The sequence below is a fragment of the Achroia grisella genome, unplaced genomic scaffold, assembly GCF_030625045.1.
Source record: "Achroia grisella isolate CSIRO2021 unplaced genomic scaffold, CSIRO_AGI_Agris_v1 utg784, whole genome shotgun sequence".
NCBI classification, from domain to species: Eukaryota; Metazoa; Arthropoda; class Insecta; order Lepidoptera; family Pyralidae; genus Achroia; species Achroia grisella.
This window is the reverse complement of record NW_026713024.1, coordinates 1,912,321-1,932,179: the sequence shown is the minus strand read 5'-3', so window position 1 is coordinate 1,932,179 and position 19,859 is coordinate 1,912,321. Positions and strand designations below refer to the sequence as shown.

The 19,859-nt window shown below is 34.2% G+C and overlaps 1 protein-coding gene across 1 annotated transcript in view; it reads left to right on the top strand.

Annotated features, from left to right (window-relative positions):
• Positions 1 to 19,859, top strand: part of LOC131851560 (uncharacterized) — a 226,747-nt gene that overhangs the window by 172,526 nt on the left and 34,362 nt on the right. The window contains exons 8-9 of the mRNA XM_059202073.1: positions 15,520 to 15,634; positions 15,856 to 16,078. Coding sequence (XP_059058056.1) covers positions 15,520 to 15,634; positions 15,856 to 16,078 — 338 coding nt within the window. The remainder of the gene's footprint in view (positions 1 to 15,519; positions 15,635 to 15,855; positions 16,079 to 19,859) is intronic.

Here is a 19,859-nt window from a genome sequence, read left to right as displayed (position 1 = left end):
GTATTTATATTCATATGCATGTATAATAGTAAAAAACGGTTATTTCAATATTACAAACAGACACTCCAATTTTATTTATATGTATAGATGTTTCATTACAATGTTATTTATTATACTAAGCGCAACCTTAATTATAGGCAACGATGACATTTATATGACAAATTTGTACTTACAATTAACAATTAACAAAACATAATTAATTTAAAAGGCCGACAACGTACTTGCAATTCCCCTGATATTACGGGTGCTCATGTGCGGCGGTAATCACTTACCATCAGGTGAGCCGAATGTTCGTTTGTCCCGTGTGTTGTATAAAAAAATCGTTTATCATTTGCATAATTCACAGAATATAGTTTTAAAAAATTTTCTAACTTCGTTTTTTTAATACTCATTAGTAAAAACTATATAGAAATCATGACTAGAGTCCTCACTTGTTACTGCAAACTAACTAAAAACACGTGGAAAACTTAGGTCTGTGCTTAACAAAGATTTCCAAATTTTGCCAAATGTTAGAGGAAAAGTTCAATATTCTATGTGGTTGTAGCCCACTCATGCATAAATGAAATACCTCTATCCTAAGGAGAAAAACAATCGCTCATAAGATCCTCCAATTCTTGTCCCAGACGAGGCCCACTCATACATAAATGAAATACCTCTATCCTAAGGAGAAAAACAATCGCTCATAAGATCCTCCAATTCTTGTCCCAGACGGGGCTCACTCATACATAAATGAAATACCTCTATCCTTAGAAAAAAAACAAACGCTCATAAGATCCTCCAATTCTTGTCCCAGACGAGGCCCACTCATACATAAATGAAATACCTCTATTCTAAGGAGAAAAACAATCGCTCATAAGATCCTCCAATTCTTGTCCCAGACGGGGCTCACTCATACATAAATGAAATACCTCTATCCTTAGAAAAAAAACAATCGCTCATAAGATCCTCCAATTCTTGTCCCAGACGGGGCTCACTCATACATAAATGAAATACCTCTATCCTTAGCAGAAAAACAATCGCTCATAAGATCCTCCAATTCTTGTCCCAGACGGGGCCCACTCATACATAAATGAAATACCTCTATCCTTAGCAGAAAAACAATCGCTCATAAGATCCTCCAATTCTTGTCCCAGACGGGGCCCACTCATACATAAATGAAATACCTTTATCCTAAGGAGAAAAACAATCGCTCATAAGAATATCCTCCAATTCTTGTCCCAGACGGGGCCCACTCATACATAAATGAAATACCTTTATCCTAAGGAGAAAAACAATCGCTCATAAGAATATCCTCCAATTCTTGTCCCAGACGGGGCCTACTCATACATAAATGGAATACCTCTATCCTAAGCAGAAAAACAATCGCTCATAAGATCCTCCAATTCTTGTCCCAGACGGGGCCCACTCATACATAAGTGAAATACCTCTATCCTAAGAAGATAAAAACCATCGCTCATAAGAATATCCTCCAATTCTTGTCCCAGACGGGGCCCACTCATACATAAACGAAATACCTCTATCCTAAGGAGAAAACAAATCGCTCATAAGATCCTCCAATTCTTGTCCCAGACGGGGCTAGGCAGCGAACTCTAAAAAAGGGCGTGTATAATAGATCTATTATACACGCCCTTTCATTTATATATATAGATGTACCTATAAATCTCTTTAGTACCCAGTAAAGCTCAAACCCTTTAAACAAATACTAAAATATTTAACAGGGCAGTCTTAGATTTCATTAAACATAATTTGATCATGTCAAGTCGCTTCACTATGACATCTTACGTTAGCCTCTAATTGTGCGCTGAGGGGATTCAATCCTAAACATTATTTTACGTTAGTCTCTAACTACCCCTTAGGGATTCAGTCGTAAAGATATTATTACATACGTACTAAACGCGGAAGCTTAAAAGCAACTAAGTATATTGTTATTAGAAACAACATTGTGCCACAATGGCCGATGTGGAACAATCTTGTTACTGTCCCCGAGATGAGAGACGACTTTGTTGATATATAAGATCGAGTACGGATATGCCGAGCGTAATAAATTACAATCCTTCCCGCAGGATAGGATTATATTACTTATCTCCAGTAGCGATGAGCTATCAATAGTTTCTGTGTATTTCTGCCGCCAGCAGCTTAACTTTGCAAGACTATTGTTTTTATGAATGTCCTCCTGGAAATTTACTTTGTTTTTCTAAATTAAAAGATTTTTTCTAAAATAAAAGTAGCCTAAGTTACTCCTTATTACATTAGTGACCAGCCAATAAAAGTCCCGTCAAAATTGGTCTAGCCATTTCAGAGATTAGCCGGAACAAACAGACAGACAGACAAAAATTGTAAAAAATGTTATTTTGGTGTATGTACCGTATTTATATTCATATGCATGTAGTAATAAACGGTTATTTCAATATTATAAACAGACACCCCAATTTTATTTATATATATATAGATGTACTTATAAATCAATTGATACCCATGAGGACACTCTCTGAGTAGCGATAGATCAACCAATCCTTTCTATTAGAGATCTAACAACCTATATTTTCAATTTAAAAATACGAACAAAATGGTTATATTTTCTTTGACAATCATTTCTACAACTCGGAATTCTTAGTCGACTTTACTAAGGTAATTTGAACTAGTTTAAAACAATTTTATCGTTAAGACAATTTATTCAGCGCCATCTAGTCCCAAAATAAACAGAAATTTTACTAAAGACATTAAACATGTGGTACAAATAATTCTATTTTACCAACAAGTTTATCATTAAGACAATTTATTCAGCGCCATCTAGTCCCAAAATAAATAGAAATTTTACTGAGGATATTAAACATGTAATATAAATTCTATATTGCCATATTTTTTTTGTAAATACAGAATAATGTAGAACATAGAAAATATCGAGACCAATAGAAAAAAAATACGAGAATCGAATTCGTAATCATCGAAAGTAAAGCGGGTTCTGAACCGCTAGACCATCGACAGACATTATATCTATAAGTAAATATGCATCCGATAAAATAATCATCATTACATAGTATAAAACAAAGTCGCTGTCGCTGTCTGTCCCTATGTATGCTTAACTCTTTAAAACTACGCAACGGATTTTGAAGCGGTTTTTTAATAGATAGAGCGAATCAAGAGGAAGGTTTATATATATAATACATGTACACCCGTGCGAAGTCGGGGCGGGTAGTTAGTATACAAAGTCGCTATCGCTGTCTGTCCGTCCCTATTGCTTCAATCTTTAAAACTACGTTACGGATTTTGTGGTCGGTTTTTTTTAATAAATAGAATTATTCAAGAGGAAGGTTTTTATGTGAATACATGTACACCCGAGCGAAGCCGGGGCGAGTAGCTAGTACTTCCATAATTGCTAATTGTAAGGCGTCTGTCTTAATTGTTTGTCAATAAAATAGCAAATATACCGTGTACTAACTCAACTGTGTTCAGTGTTGCCAGTGTAAATTAACAAGAATTTGCCAATATTTGCCGGTAATTGTTACTTAATCCGTGATAAGTGCCGAAGGCCGTCGGAAACGTAAATTGTGGCAGTTTCCTCTTCTTCTATTTGCTAAATTGCCGTTGTTTGAACAATAAAATAAACAGCAGACATTAGTAACAGATAATGTTTTTTGTAATTCTGTATTTTCGGTTTGGTTGTATCTTTTAGTTCATATCTTTTGAATGCTATTTTACAAATTACGGCCTCAGTGGTCAAGCGGTTTTACACACCGTCTTATTTCCGATGGTCGCGAGTTCAATTTATTGCACGGCACATTTGTATAAAAGAGTATTATTGTTTGTGTCGGTGTGGGTGTTTTCTATGTATATATGTATTTTATATGTTAGTATTTACAAATAAACATCTATGTATTTGTATCAGTTATCTTGTACCCATAATACAAGCTTTAGCTAGCTTTACGTTGGTCTAGATGGCGCTATGTGAATTGTCCAAATAAAATTGTTTTAATCAGTTAGGTAAATACCAAAAGTACTTTTCCATCAGTGCCCTTCAACCGCTTTCTGTTTTTACCCAATGGTTAGCTAGTATAAATGCCATATAGCATTAAGCTCGAATATTATACATATATTTTCAACTAGCTGTACCGTGAAATTTATAGTCTGTGTTATTCTTATATTAAAATCCATTCAGTCGTTTTTGCGTGAAACAGTGACTAACATCCATCCACATTTATAATATCTATATATATGTATGTATATATAACTCAAAGGTGACTGACATAGTGATCTATCAACGCACAGCCCAAACCACTAGAAAGATCGGGCTGAAATTTGGCATGCAGGTAGATGTTATGACGTAGGCATCCGCTAATAAAGGATTTTGATTAATTCTACCCCCAAAAGGATAAAATAGGGGATGAAAGTTTGTATGAAACTTTGTAATTTTTAAACCGATCGGGCTGAGACTTTGCATGCATAAAGTTACTATGATGTAGGCATCCCCTAAGAAAGGATTTTGATAAATCCTACCCCTAAGGGGATAAATAAACGCGAGCGAAACCGCGGGCAAAAGCTAGTTAGTAATATAATGCAATAAAGAACAAACAAATGAAGAAAGTGCAACTAAAATACATATAACAAGGATGTAAACCTTCTAATGTTTTAAGATTTACCCACGCAGATCTTCTATAAAGCCGTTTGCGTTCTGCAAAGGTACCTCAGGGTCTTGCATTCTGGGTACCTCAGGGTCACTAATTTCAAACGCTAAGCAATTTGCTTTGTAAGCTACATATATTTCCATTATTGGTTGAACTGCATAGGTCAGTCTCACTTATTCCAGCCGCCAAGCTGCTTGCTTTATTAAGCTATGTTTCGATTGTCAGTTGAGATAAGTCAGTGAAATTAAAGAATATGGAGCATGACATCTTAGTCCTTTAAAATGAGAACGTACTGTAACGAATGACTTAAACAGGCGGTTCTGTTCATGTTAATATCAAATCAAAAATAATTTATGTATGTAGGACATTTTAGCCGCTCATGAACGTTATTTTTTTTTGTATTACTACTTCCCTACCATCCGGTTCAGTATATAGATTCAATTGAGAAGAACTGGCAAGAGACTCCACTGAATTTCTTTAAAAAAAAATTAAAATCTCTATGTGTAAAATTAAATAAAAATCCCACGCATGACAAACTATTGCCATGCACGTATGTCAAATCTAGGTCTGTTACACTCTTATGATATGTCAAATCTACCGTCAGATCGGAGTGCTCTCTAGCTAAGAACTGAAAACAAACTCAGCTCTTATATTTTTTCAAATAAGGTTGTATATGTTTACAATAATACATATTAATTTTTAAATTCAAATTTGGGTCACATAAGTAATCATTTAGTGCGTGAATAGGCTTTACTCAATAAATATGTTATAGTTATCACCTACCATAAGATGGAACAACAGCTTTTTTGCAATTATAGGTACATAAAAAATGAATGAAAGTAATCACCAAAATCGGACCTTTAAGCAAAAATCTGGTTATCCTTCAGAGAGGCGTCCGTTTGAATTTAAATTTTTTATTCAACAACCAATGTGCCTAATAAAATTCCGTACCTGATTGAAGATAGTTTGACTATCCCCAGAGTAAGTAGGTAGGTACCTATGACCTTTGTGTAACACTTTGAACTCTGGGTACTTTAGCTATTGTGTTCATCCCTTACTTAGAAGTTGGTTTATTAACAAACCGTACTTAACTACTTAACTGTTATCAATGATTTCGACTGTGGATTTAAGTTTAATATGTATGAGACAAGTTGTAAACATGTTCTAATTCATGTTCTACACATAAACATACAGATCCTTTAATAATACTTATTAAATATTTGTACTAATAAACATTTTTTTTAATATAGTGCTTCAATGGTGTTTACATCAATCACTAATTAAATCTTTGTTCTAAATGGATAAACAATTTTTTTATTGAAACACAAACTAGGTAGATATACTGCCGATATTTAAAAGAACAATTGTTCACAGTAACTGTGAGTCAATGTGAAAAACTCATTTTGTTGACATGCTTAGAAAGATACCATTTTAAACTGTAAATTTTATCTTATGAAAATGTGAAAAACAACCCATGCAGTTGTAGATAAGCAACTGTTATATCTATCTTGCACATACAAAACATGGTAATATAATGTTTTTACCTATTTGTACATATTCATTTATATAAATTATTTTCTACAAAGAGATATAAAAATATTTCAAATGTTTAAACACAACATATATTCGAATTAAGAACCTCGCCTTATTTATTGCATTCCATTAAATTATTTAAAAAATGGAAGTAGATTCTTAATTTGAATTATTTACCGCCTAAAATTTTTTCTTCTTCAAAATGAAAGGCAAAAGAACAAAAGTAATCACTAAACAAACATTAAGTTTCACATTTTTGACTGCAAATAAATTGTAGTGGTTAATGTTGCCCCCAATATTTCTTAGAACAGCTATAACATTCAACCGTTGCCCATTTACTAGCTTTATGTGCTTACTGTAAGTAAGATACGAGTTTACGCACCACATAAACGTGGAAACGACTTAAATTATTTACATATTCACCGATACACACCGGTTTACGACCGTCAATATAAATCTCGTAAATAATCAAATGGATTAAAGTTATGGCTGTTCGCGTACTGTTCATTTAAGATTTTTTTTAATTTCACTACATTTTTTTTTACTATTTATAGATAATTCTGCCTATTCGTTACTTGTGAATGGACTGTGTAATGCCACATACAAACTTATTTGTTTCTACCTCTGTAATGTTTCTGTTAATTTATGACATTCGTATAATGTGTACAGGCTTGTCTTTTGTATTTATTTATATTTTTTATTCAAGACCGTAGATACAAGGTTTTTAGCACAAATATTAGGAAGTAATGCAATTATTTTTTAACAACAAAACATAAGTAATGACTTAATAATTGAGTAATAAAATTTAAATGATAGCTAAACGTACCTAAAAAAATGGAATATGGTTAATATAGAAGAATTAAACTGAAAAAACCGACTTTCTAAATCTAAATCATGCATTGAAATTATCACAAATCACTATACATAAATCGTAACAGAATTTTCGCGTGAAAATACCAAATAGTCGAATAACTGAACAAAAATATATTCCAATTCTGAAACAACACTCTTTGAAACCATAAAGCAAAACCGGAACTATTTCTTTTTTTATTTGGAGACCGTGTCACTGCTCCGTATCCGACGGTGGCTCGTAAACCAACCGAATTACGTTTCATTTTGGCGTTTCAACTCGCTGACATTCGCGTTCCCAAAACGGCGCGCTAAAATACCGAGTCACTGGACAAATGAAAGCATCAGTAATGTGACCATACATCCCGTTTTGAAAGGGAACATCCCCCTCGGTTTCTTTTCACTGAGTCACCAAAAAATCTCTGAGGCTCATGCATCGTTTTCAGAATGCGTTCTGTCTGCCGTTTACATTTATTTTATAAATAATAATAATAATAAATTTATTTCATTAACATACATGTTTTACAATTTTTTTTTATGTATCAACAATCACATATTCTTATTTATATATTTCCTTAAGCCGGGGCTGGGATCTCCTTGTAAGCATAATTAAATACTTGTGATAGGAGATCACGCTCTTCTAGGGTTATTTATTATTATATTAAGAATTTGTTTCTACTGTAAAATACTGTGTGTGTGTGTGTGTATGTATGTGTGTGTGGAAGGGTGTTGGGTGCAAATGTATGTTTATTAAAATATTATAATACGAGTACAAAAGTGTTTTACTCCGTTTGTCTATCCGGCTAAAGAGATCTTAAAATTGATTGTATCACAAAAACGAACAAAAGCAGATGAAGTCGCGGAAAAAAGCTTGTAGTAAATATTTTCTATACATTTTCTTTTTATTCCTTGCTCATTCTTCTTGTGATGAGTTTGCGTTCCGAGTGAGTGGTAGAATAAATAAAATTACTATTCAAAAGTGCTTTTATAGTATATTAAGTTTATTTGAATAAGGATTATTTCTATTTCATTGAGGACCTAAGTTGGTATTCTCAGTATTGAGTTTTATTTCTAAAACAGCCGTATAACTACGACTACATATATATATCAAAATTCTCGTATCACAGTGTTAGCTGCCATACTTCTCCGAACCGTATACATGTACTACTACTACTAGGTAGGTCTAAGAATCTATTTTTATACCCCTAAGTAATAAGGTGTAAAAGAAAAAATGTTAGGGCACTTGATACGACACAACGAACTAATTAATAACATTATTGAAGGAAAAATAGATGGAAAGAGAGGAAGGGGAAGACCGAGACACAGCTATATCAAGCAAGTTAAAGAAAATGTTGGAGTCGTGTCGTATCAACAGCTAAAAGGACTGATAGAAGATCGTGGAAGGTGGCGGGAGCTCCACCGACAAGAGCACAGCTCTTAAATTATGAATGAATGAATGAAGTGATAAGGTAGCCTACCCCATAAGAATATTGTTTATTTTTATGACATTTTTATTTAATTAATATGATGTGGCATTAAAAAATACATATAGTCCAAAATTTGCATCCTTCTATCAGGAACTCCTTCATCTTCTTCTATCGTGAACTTTATGTCACAATTTTTTTAATAGCGGTATTAATTTATATGGCAGAACAACGTTTGCTGGATTGACTAATATAAATAAACCGACGTCCTGTTTTAAATCAAAGAATATGTGGTCACGTTCAACATGAGTAGCCGATTGGAACAAAGAGAGAGCGAGGTATCCTTTATCAAAACTGGCGGTAGATGGCTGGCATTTGTCTTTGTTGAACCAGATACTCGGTTGTTATCGATGACTCGGCACGTTTTTTTATACTACCGTGGTGGCAAACAAGCATACAGCCCATCTGATGGTAAATGGTTACAGTGCCTATGGATACCTGAAACAGCAGGGGTGTTACTTTTTTTTTTGACTACCTGTTGCTGTTGGCCGCAGCTGGCCTTTACAGCTTCACCGAGGATAGGGGCAGGTGCAGATAGCACTCCAAAGATGCGGATGGACTTATGGAGCCGCTGAAGGCCAATGTCTGACGGATACGACTTTAGTCAAAGGGCACCGCTAAGAGTTGAACCTCGGCTCAGGCCGTCGTAATTTCGATCCCCGTCTGAATTGAATGGGGGATCGATCGGAGGGGGCGGATGTTACGTGCGCGTTGCTGACCCTTCAGAAACCTTAACATACCTTAAAAAAGCCATGCAGTAACGTGAGGTAACCTCGGCAGGCATATATTAGTAATTATGATTATTTACTAGAAATATTATATTATAATATATTAGTGCCAAATTTTATCTAGCAGTTCAACTCATTACTTCCAATAGTAACGGATTCGATTCCTGACACGGTACAAATATTTGTACTCAGAAGTGTAATTGTTTGTATAAACCTGTGTGTTCTTTGTCTATTATGTATTTATCTATACGTCTGTACTATACATATAAATGAAATTGGAGTGTCTGTTTGTATTACCGTTTTTTACTAAACGTGGGATTAAACTTTATTTTTCTAAAATAAAAGTAGCCTAAGTTACTCCTTATTATATCAGGTACCTGCCAATTAAAGTCCCGTCAAAATCGGTCCAGCCATCTGAGAGATTAGCCGGAACAAACAAATAGACAGGCGGACAGACAAAAATTGTAAAAAAAATTGTTTTGGTGTATGTACCGTATTTATATTCATATGCATATAGTAAACAGCTATTTCAATATTACAAACAGAGATTACATGTGTTATCTGTGGCCCTGAGAGGTGACTAATGGCTTACTGGGTATATATGCCTGACCCTGTTATTTCTAATATTATATATACGTTTTTCAGTCATGAAAGAAAGAGAATAGTCCATTATTATTATACAAATGTTTCTTGCCTACAAATATTAAATGCCAGATATAAATTACCAGAGTTGTGAACTACGCTTAATTCTCCAAAGTAGATATCTGATATCCAAACATTAGGGAGAACACAAATCGAGAGGAAAAATCTTAAGTTCCAGAGTATCTGAACTGAACGCGTTTAGACTAGGTATATAATATATATAGGTATATATAACTTTCGTTAAGGTTTCCTGTATTGAACAGAAATATCAACTTACTTCCATTATAACATATACATATACTATCCGTGCGGTTTCACCCGTATGAAATTTATAGCCTATATGTTATTCTGTCCGTTCATCGGTTATCAAAATCCGTTCAATAGTTTTGCGTGAAAGAGTAACAAACATCCATCCATACTCACAAACTTTCGCGTTTATAATATTAATAAGATACTACTAACTTGTTGCGTCTTTTTTTTCAAACTATATCTTTATTAATGCGGCTTTAAATAGTTCACATGACAATGTAAAAAAAAACAAATGATAACGTAAAATAAATAACTCTCACCACCCAGATATCAAGTACAAAACTGAACAGAGTTTATTTTTCGAACTATTCTAAAGCTGTTGGCCGCAGCTGGCCTTTACAGCTTCAATGAACGACAGCAATTGAAGATGGCATTTCAAACCCGAAAGACTTATGTAGCGCCTGGAGCCCAACTCCTACCTCATGGATGCGACCTTAGTCTGCGGACACCGTTATGGGTTTGGGATTCAAACCCATAACGGTGTCCGCAGATGCCATCTTCAGACCCTCGTAATTTCGATCCTCCTTTGTATGTATTGGACGTGTGATCTACCGGAGAGGTTGGTGCCTCTATCATACTAATAAATAGAAAGCATTACATTCCCTTATTTGTAATAATAAACTCAATAAACTCAAAAAATAATCAATTTCAAAAATTAAAATTTATAAGGTTATAAAGTTATGAGCACTCGTGTAAACCCAGAACGGAATACTAGTGCTTATGTTATCATTTTCTTTTATTTATTATATAATTATGATTTAAATAGATGAGATAGAAGTAGGTATATACAGACCTCAGCCCGTGTCTGTACGTTGTTTGTTAGTTATAGGTATTTAATAATGCTTTCTAACCTGTGCGATCCTCCATTAGCACTGCCTTGCATCGCTGGCATGGCGCGAAATTGGGCCACGCATTCTGGTACGTTTTCAATAGACTTAAGACATCACATTGGAAAATGGCACATATGAGTATTATTAAATCAATTAAGTAAAATTACCTATTATTAATTTATTAATAATAATTAATTATTAATCTGTTTTATGATACCACATTGGAAAATGGTACATATGGGTATTATTAAATCAATTGAGTAAAAATCACCTATTATTAATAGTAATTAATTATTAATTTGTTTTATGACAACACATTGGAAAATTGTACATATGAGTATTATTAAAGATAAATAGAACTGATTTAATTCAGAATTATTTTTGATTATGAAATATGAAACTATATACCAAAATTAATTAATCATCTATAAAATGCGATAGAATTTTGTGGTTATTAATATTTTATTAAAATTCCTAGAAACAGAGGCCATTTTCATTAACTACTTGTCATTCAAAATAAATTAATTACAGGAAGCAAACGGAGGGGAATTGGTTTCGACCGTAGGACAAAGGTGAGGCGAAATGTGAATAAGCACTTGATTCTCAAAGGAGCTATTTTAATAACAAATATTCCCGTTGCTCTGAGTGTACTTGGGTTCATTAACCAACTACAAAGTCGCAGTTATTAAATGGTTCAGTTGTTTCTCATCCACCATAACAAAGTCTCACTTTCTCAGAGGTTCAGCTGTTTATCATTCCGGCCTGCTTCCAATGGTCGCGGGTTCGATTTCTTACGACAATGTAGGTAGTTAGTAGGTAGAATCCGTTTGGTCAAATTAAATTAATTGTTACAATAAATTAGTCTGATTTTTTAATATTTGCAATGTCTTTCAACTATGAACATTGTCACAGATGGTCTATATGTCTTAAACTAGCTTTTTCCCGCAGCATCGCTCGCGGGAAAAAGCTGGTTTAAGACTTAATTAATTTATCCCCTTTCTTAGGGGATGCCTACGTCATAGCAGCTTTATGCATACCAAATTTCAGCCCGATCCCTCCAGTGGTTTAGGCTGTGCGTTGATAGATTACTACGTCAGTCACCTATGAGTTATGTTATATATTTAGATAAAAATATTCCTTTTATTTACACCAGGTTAATTTAGTACATCTATCGCTGAGAGGAGTTACAGCTAGAAACATCCATGACAAAACAAATACGTTTTTTGTTGTCCTGAAAATATTTTTTATACTCTATATGTAGACAGATAAAACTGGCGATATTGAAGCAAACTGAACACCTGGACATGCCTACCGCTGGAGGCAGGCTTTTATGCGGAACATCGCATCAATATTCCAAATTGACCTGACAAATACAGCTGTTGGGAGCCCCAGATGTACCTACCAGATGGAACGGTCTCAAAATATTTCTACATCTAAGAATCAGCGGAGGATTAGATTATTATTAATAAGAAGTGGCCCTATTAATTATAATAATAACTCTGGACAATTCGCACAGCGCCATCTAGTCCCAAGCTAAGCAGAACTTAGCTAAGCTTGTGTTATGGATACTAAACAACTTTTAGAAAGACTTATATTATTTTTTTTGTAAATAATATACATAGTATACGTAGAAAACACAACTCGTACTTATGACTATGTATGTACCGTACGAGGAATCGAACCTGCGACTAAGTTAGACCTAAAAGGTCATGACTAGCAATGTAGCATGTTAAATCCTCTACACTGGACACTGTCGTGGTGAATACCTTCTTTTTAACGTGTGGAAAATTCATCACGAATACCTCGCCTGAGGGGTTTCAAGATCAGGTATTGTCGGATTCCTATTACCTAAAATCCCACGGTCCCTTTTAATCAATGCTAGGTTTGGGTCAGGTCATCAGCTCATCGTATCTTCCTCCTCTGGTGAACCGCCAGGTGAACCCTTCTATTATCATTTATAGATAAAATGTAGTATTCTAGACTATTTGTTGCCTCTGATCTATACACTGTGTCAGTCCTAGTTGGATAGAAAATATTGTCCAGTTTTGATCATATAACAGAGAGAAAAATATTTGTTGTATTTATACAGAAGTCGTTTCGCGGGTTTGTAATGCTTGGATTACTCGCCCCCCTTTTCTAGAATATCTATATATATATAAATGAATTGCTGTTAGTTAGTCTCACAAAACTCGAGAACAGCTGAAGCGATTTGGCTAATTTTATTCATGAAATATTCGTGGAAGTCCAGGGAAGGTTTAAATGATAAAATATGAAGAAATAGTAAATACAACATTTTTATTTTCCCATACAAACTGTCAAAAAGGGTGCGTTCAGAAATTTATTGCGTAACTAAACTTCAAAACTCCTACAATTCTGAGACAAAACAGAGTTTGCCGGGTGAGCTAGTAAGATATAAAAACAAGTTATTAATTGTTAAGACTTTATAACAAAAATGTGTTACGTCCTGGATAGCCAATGAAACTAGTGGACTGTGTTAATAGGTATATAAAAACTGTTATGAACAACGGACAGATTCAGATAAAATTTAGAATGGAGGCATTGTTTGTAAGCCGGTAAGTGTCGATGCCGGTCGGACAAGAAGTGCCGGTGTTCGCCACCGGCCGCAGTTGCCGATGCGCAGCACCGCCCCCGCAGCCCGCGGAGCGGTGCGTTGAGTGCGTAGACAAATGAAATTATTTAGAAGAAATAAGCAGATAACAGGCAAACGTGGACGGGGACATAAATATTTTTTTTTTTTTATTTTTTTTTTATTTATTTTGTACACATTACATCGATGGTTGTAGACAAGACAATTAACAGCAATCCCTGCACTAAGCTCAGGGCTTGTGTCTATATATTTAGAGATGTCCAAATTTATTCCAGAAACTTTTATATCCATTGCAATCGAAATAAGATCGTCGCAAGCTTCCATGTATTACCGATCCTGTACAAACACCAACCCACTTAGGCTGTCGAGTCAAGTTGATAGCATTTTGGTTTACGAAAAGAATGTTTATATGTTCATATCGAACATAAGATCCTATTTAATAATTAGAATAAAAAGGTTTTGTATCTACGAATTACTAGAAACTATTATATTTTCATTTAAAAATATATCTGAAATGAATATATTTTACTATTTAAAATATCTTTTAACAAAGTTTATACTATTAAAAAAAGATGAAAAATACGTTATTTTTATTATTCTAAGATTGCAAGCAAGAAGTTTAAAAGAAACTATTTATAGGGTTTTATAGGGTTGTTTTGTAAATGTAAGTTATTAGTTGATATACCTAGTTACCTATTACTTCTTCATTATATTTAAATAATTTAGTCATTTCTATTTGTACTGGTCGAATATAAGTATATTCTGAAAAAAAAGTAACCGTATTTTATTATAACATTATTCTTAATTTAGACTTTAAATTACTATCTACTTTAAAACTATTAATTATTATTCTGAGCACTGTGTTTAAAGTCAGCAAGCAAGAGAGCCGGATTAAAGTAGCAACTAAACCCTATTTATTTATCACATTTCAACTTATTATGTGTCTAATAAGTTAGAAAGAATAGCATATACGAATGACAATTCAAAATTTAAAATTTTCGTTATTGTCACTACATCTTCTGAAAGCATTTGTTCACCTCTATTCATTTTCTAAATAAACATTATAACCTTTGCTGACATATATTTTGGATTCACTTTTCTTTGCACACTGATACTGCTGATAGTAGTAATCATGAAAAGATAGTAACAATTGTCGTCTCTTTTCTCCTCGTGTGTACGATAGGGAACGTATCTTCTCAGGATGAAAGCAACGCTTTCACGGCACTTCCACTCTAAACATTTTGGCGGCAATAAGGCGACTACAGCCAAATCCCACGGGATTTTCAATTTAGTCCGAGTGTAGTGGTTACATGTACTCAATATGCAAACGTTCCAGTTCATATCTCTATACATGTGGAAGGTAGCAGCTGAATACTTACCGATAATTCTGTAATGACTATGAAGGGAGCAGTCAAATGCACAGACTATATTTGCTCTGCAATTAGTAGTTTATTTATGCCCTTTCATAATAAAATTAACATTAAAAAATTTTGAATTCTCATTCATATATGCCATCCTTTCTAACTTATTACAAACACAATAAGTTGAAAGTGATGAAGGTATACTTTAGTAACTACTTTAATCTGGTTGTCAAATAGATAGCAACTTTATTGTGTAGATTTTAAGTTTCTTTTTTAATTCCAACTCTCTCAGGCGTCACTAGCTAAAGAATCGAGTGTTAAACCTGTATATGGGACTATTATGACGCTTTCAGACTCACGTCATACATACATATGCTTCATACAATTCATCCATCTTTTCGGACCTCCTTTCCCGTTCATACTTCTAACGTTCATGATAAATACTTTCTTTAAGACATGGTCTTCGCACCTCCGCATAATCCCTTAGCAGGTCAACTTGTTACCTCGTAACTTGTCTACAACTGGCTGTATTAAATATTTGTATTTGTTACAGTTGCAGCTACGACTTCCTCGAGATCATCGAAGCTCGGGCTGATAACACCACGGAGCCACCTCCTGACGAGTGGCTCGTAGAAGACCATCATGAGAGCTATGCATCAGAGAATGAAGTGAGTCAGTCAATTATTTTACAGTATAAGAGGCACGATACTTCACAGGACAAGAGGCATGACACCTCTGGTATGGCAACGCACGAATGCTATCACGAGTGTCACATGATAACGTGATATCATGTATACCTTACCATCCATGGCCATTGTATGTGTATTCCAATTACAAAATTAAAAGAAAATTACGCCGAACGTAGCATTTTTTTTTTTATTTTACACAGGTTTGGGAAGAAACTGAGACGTTACTACCCGAGTCTGATGCCATCAGCGCTGGATGGGCGCGTGAGTCTCACTCGAGTCATGCCCGGCGACTCTGCGGAGACTGGGGAGGAAAACTCAAGCTGCTCAGATACCAGTCGAGGGGTAACGTGTTGAGGCTGCGGTTCAGAGCTGACCACTCGAGGCACTACGCGGGGTATAGGGCGAAAATCAACTTAGCTGACTGTAAGTACTACTTATCTGAACCTATTAATATAGTTTTTTAATGGATGTGTATACAACGATGCATCCGCATGTATAAGGCCAGTTTTTCTTTGCACCCTCCTGTGCTAACGGTTTACGCTGTCGGGGCACCAGTGGAAGATGATAAGATGAGCATGAGGTCAGATCAGTTAGCCCATCGTGACATATTCACCAAGAATTTACCACGATGGTTTCCAGGGGCAACCGCGTGGAGGTCAACCTGACATGATACATTGCTAATCCACATTACTACAGTCCCCTTCCCCCCTGCATAAAGCCAGTTAGTATATACTGACAAATTTATCACTAACTACCTAACTCATTGTTTTGCCACATAAATTTAAATATCTATTAACAAAATAGAGTTAATGATAGAATGGTAATAATTTAGAATTGTATGTATTTTTAATGTCACTTTATAAAAAAATACAAATTGTCTAAAAATAAAAAAAAAATGTTAAGAGTGGACAATCCTCATCACTACACACATCACTGGAGTATGAAGCCGATTCTCAAACCTACTGAATATGCATAACATGACAATATTATTTATTACATTAACCACTACACTTATTGAAGAGAAATGGTAGAAATATTCTCTATATGAGTCCATGTCCAGTATTGGGCATCATTCAGGCGTCGTTAAATCAATAATTTTGAGAACGTATTCAGAATCTCTTCCCTAGGAAGTCGGTTAAAATTCGTTACAATTCCGCACAGGTGTAATCTAAACACAAATATGCCAAGTCTCCTTGAAACTCAGGCATTATCCGGATAACTCTGTTTCACAGAACGCATACATTCCGGCCACTTAAGGCCTGTACATTCATAAGCTTACAGCGAAATGAAATACAAACATTTTTGCTTTCAATTTTAACTTCCACGACACTGTTCCGGGCTTTGAAATGAAACTCTACGGAACCGGACGCCTCTGGAACTTACCTACTGGAGACTACCCTGACATTCAACTGTAACACAACTAAATAGAGTATAAATTGAAACAACAAACAGTTTACAATGACCACAAACTTTAAAATTCAAACTCGGTTGCATTCAATCATTTCGCGTACGAACAGACCGCCGCGAAGTTGGACCGCCTCTGCAGTTTTAATACTTTTAATTAATAGCATAACTTTGTCTGGCCACTGTACTTGATTTTTATTTTTCCACCAGCTTCCCCGCTGCATATTTAGTCGAAGGAGAGTGAGCCGTTAAAATGCAGTATAAACGTACTAGCTTATTTTAAATTAACTTGGCATATTACAATATAATAATTTTATAAACAAAACAACGCGATCTTTTCTTCAGTATCTTTGTACGAGCATAGGATTTTTCTTTTCTCTTTATATTTATTTAATAGCACTAAGGAACTGTATGTACGGAGACTAATTAGTGAGTACTTGTAATCTTGAATAGCCTTTTGAAATTGTATAATACTATTTTCTAATATTACTTTCATTAAAGTTAACATGAACTTTTAATGAATATATAATGTAATATGTATATTAAACTTAAATTATTTTTACTTATTCAAACTCTTTGGCTTCTCGATTCAATTTAATATATTAAAATAAACAAACAGTAGTTCTAAATCAAAATTAACAACTCATCCAGTTTTTAAATTTAGAACCTTTTCTTCTTTTGAATTCGGCATAAACAATATATATATGTATTTATATAGAACCGTTCTTATTAAATTGATGGCGATTTAAGATAATAATAATAATCTCAGGACAATTCACACAGCGCCATCTAGACCCAAGTTAAGCTAGCTAAAGCTTGTGTTATGGGTCCTAGACAACTGATACAAATACATAGATATTTTTTTTTTCGTAAATACATACATATTATACATAGAAAATACCCAGACCGATACAAACAATCATACTCATGAATACAAATGTTTGTGCCGTGCGAGGAATCGAACCCGCGACCATCGGTCGTAAAGCGGTATGCTAGACCGCTAGACCACCGAGGTCGTCAAAGATGGTTTCTAAACCCCAAGAAATAAAAAAGATATGAAATGAATAATATTAAACACGAATTATTCACAGAGAAACACATTGAGAGTATTGTATTCGTGACAAGGAGTCGTAAATTTATTAAGGTCATTTTTAAAATTGTCAGATTTATAGAATATATATGTTTTAAATTATTTAAATATATTTTATTATGTTAATGAGTTTACATTCGATAGTGAATAGCATAATACGTCATATGAAATTCGTATGACGTAGGTTATATATGTATGGGCCAAAGTTACAAAGAAAGAGCCATAGACAAAATGTTTTTTTTTATCTTTTCTTTTTCTTTATCTCTCTGCATTCGTTTACAATTTAATTAATTCGTTTCATGTCGTATTTCCTAATTGGTTTTCGTTCTTTTTTTAAATACAGTAGCAACGTCATTCAGTTACAATACCTTAGATTAGAGGAATGAAAGCCTCTCATGAATGAATGAATGGAAATCCCGGCCTAACAAGAAGCCGACCTATTTCGTTCATATTTCTTGTACCTGTTTTTTTCACAGACCCATTTTCTGTAGCGCCGAGAAATTAATTGAACTCGCTTAAAACACGTAATTTGAAAACCAAATACCTCGTTATTTCTCGGTGTTGTATTTCTTATCATCAATAATATTATACACAATAATAATATAATCTTTTGTCAGTATAGGCAATCTTGACGGCCTCGGTAAAATAGCGGTTGAGCACACCGCCTTACTTCCGATGGTCGCGGGTTCAATTCTTCGCATAGTACAAACATTTTTATCTATGAGTATGATCATGATAATGGTTTGAGCTATATTATATATGTATTAACATAAAAAGTGTATCTATGTATAATAAAAAAAAATACGAGCTGAGTTTCTTGTCAGTTCTTCTCATCTCGAAATCATTCCGAACGGACTGTGGATTTGACATATCATAACAGTCTGTAATAGACACGAATAAAGATATTTTGAATTTTTAATATTTATGTTAGTTGTCTAATACCCATAACACACAGGGTGTGTCTTATGGGTATTAGACTACTAACATAAATATATATGTGGTGTGTGTTACACAGGGTGTGTGTTATGGGTATTAGACAACTAACATATAAATAGGTATCCTTACACAATTCCACGCAAAAAGTACAGGATGTATTTTAATGGAACTTGATAATAATACAGCTTATACATCAGAATAGCCCATAGGCTATAAAATTATCGTGGGTGAAACCGCGGGCATAGCTATTCTGTAGGTACATATAATTATTGTATACAAATCTGTATATGTATTATATTTTTTTTATTGGTTTTGGGCTATTGTCAGGTGCTAAGACCTGTAGCACTGTGACCTGCATACACCTATTGTGTTCGCTCTTTTTCAAAGTTCGTTATCTAGACCATTAAGGAACAAGGATTGAAGGATATTCTTAGGAACGATGGTTTTTATATCCTCAGGATAAAGTATATACTTTCCATAGGAAATACTTCGTTAATGCACGAGTGGGCTACAACCACATAGTAATATATACTATGAAAGATAGTAGTAGTAGACATGTGGTTATGTTATATATATATATATAACATAACCACATGTCTACTACATTTCCTCTTCAGCTTGCCAAAATCTATAGATTTTTATTAAGCACATGCCTAAGTTTGCCATATGTTTATTCAACTTGCAATGTCCAGTGAGTGCCCTAGTCATGATGCATATAACGTGATTACTCAATAGCAAAATACAAAAAACAAATAGAATAAGAGCTGAGTTTCT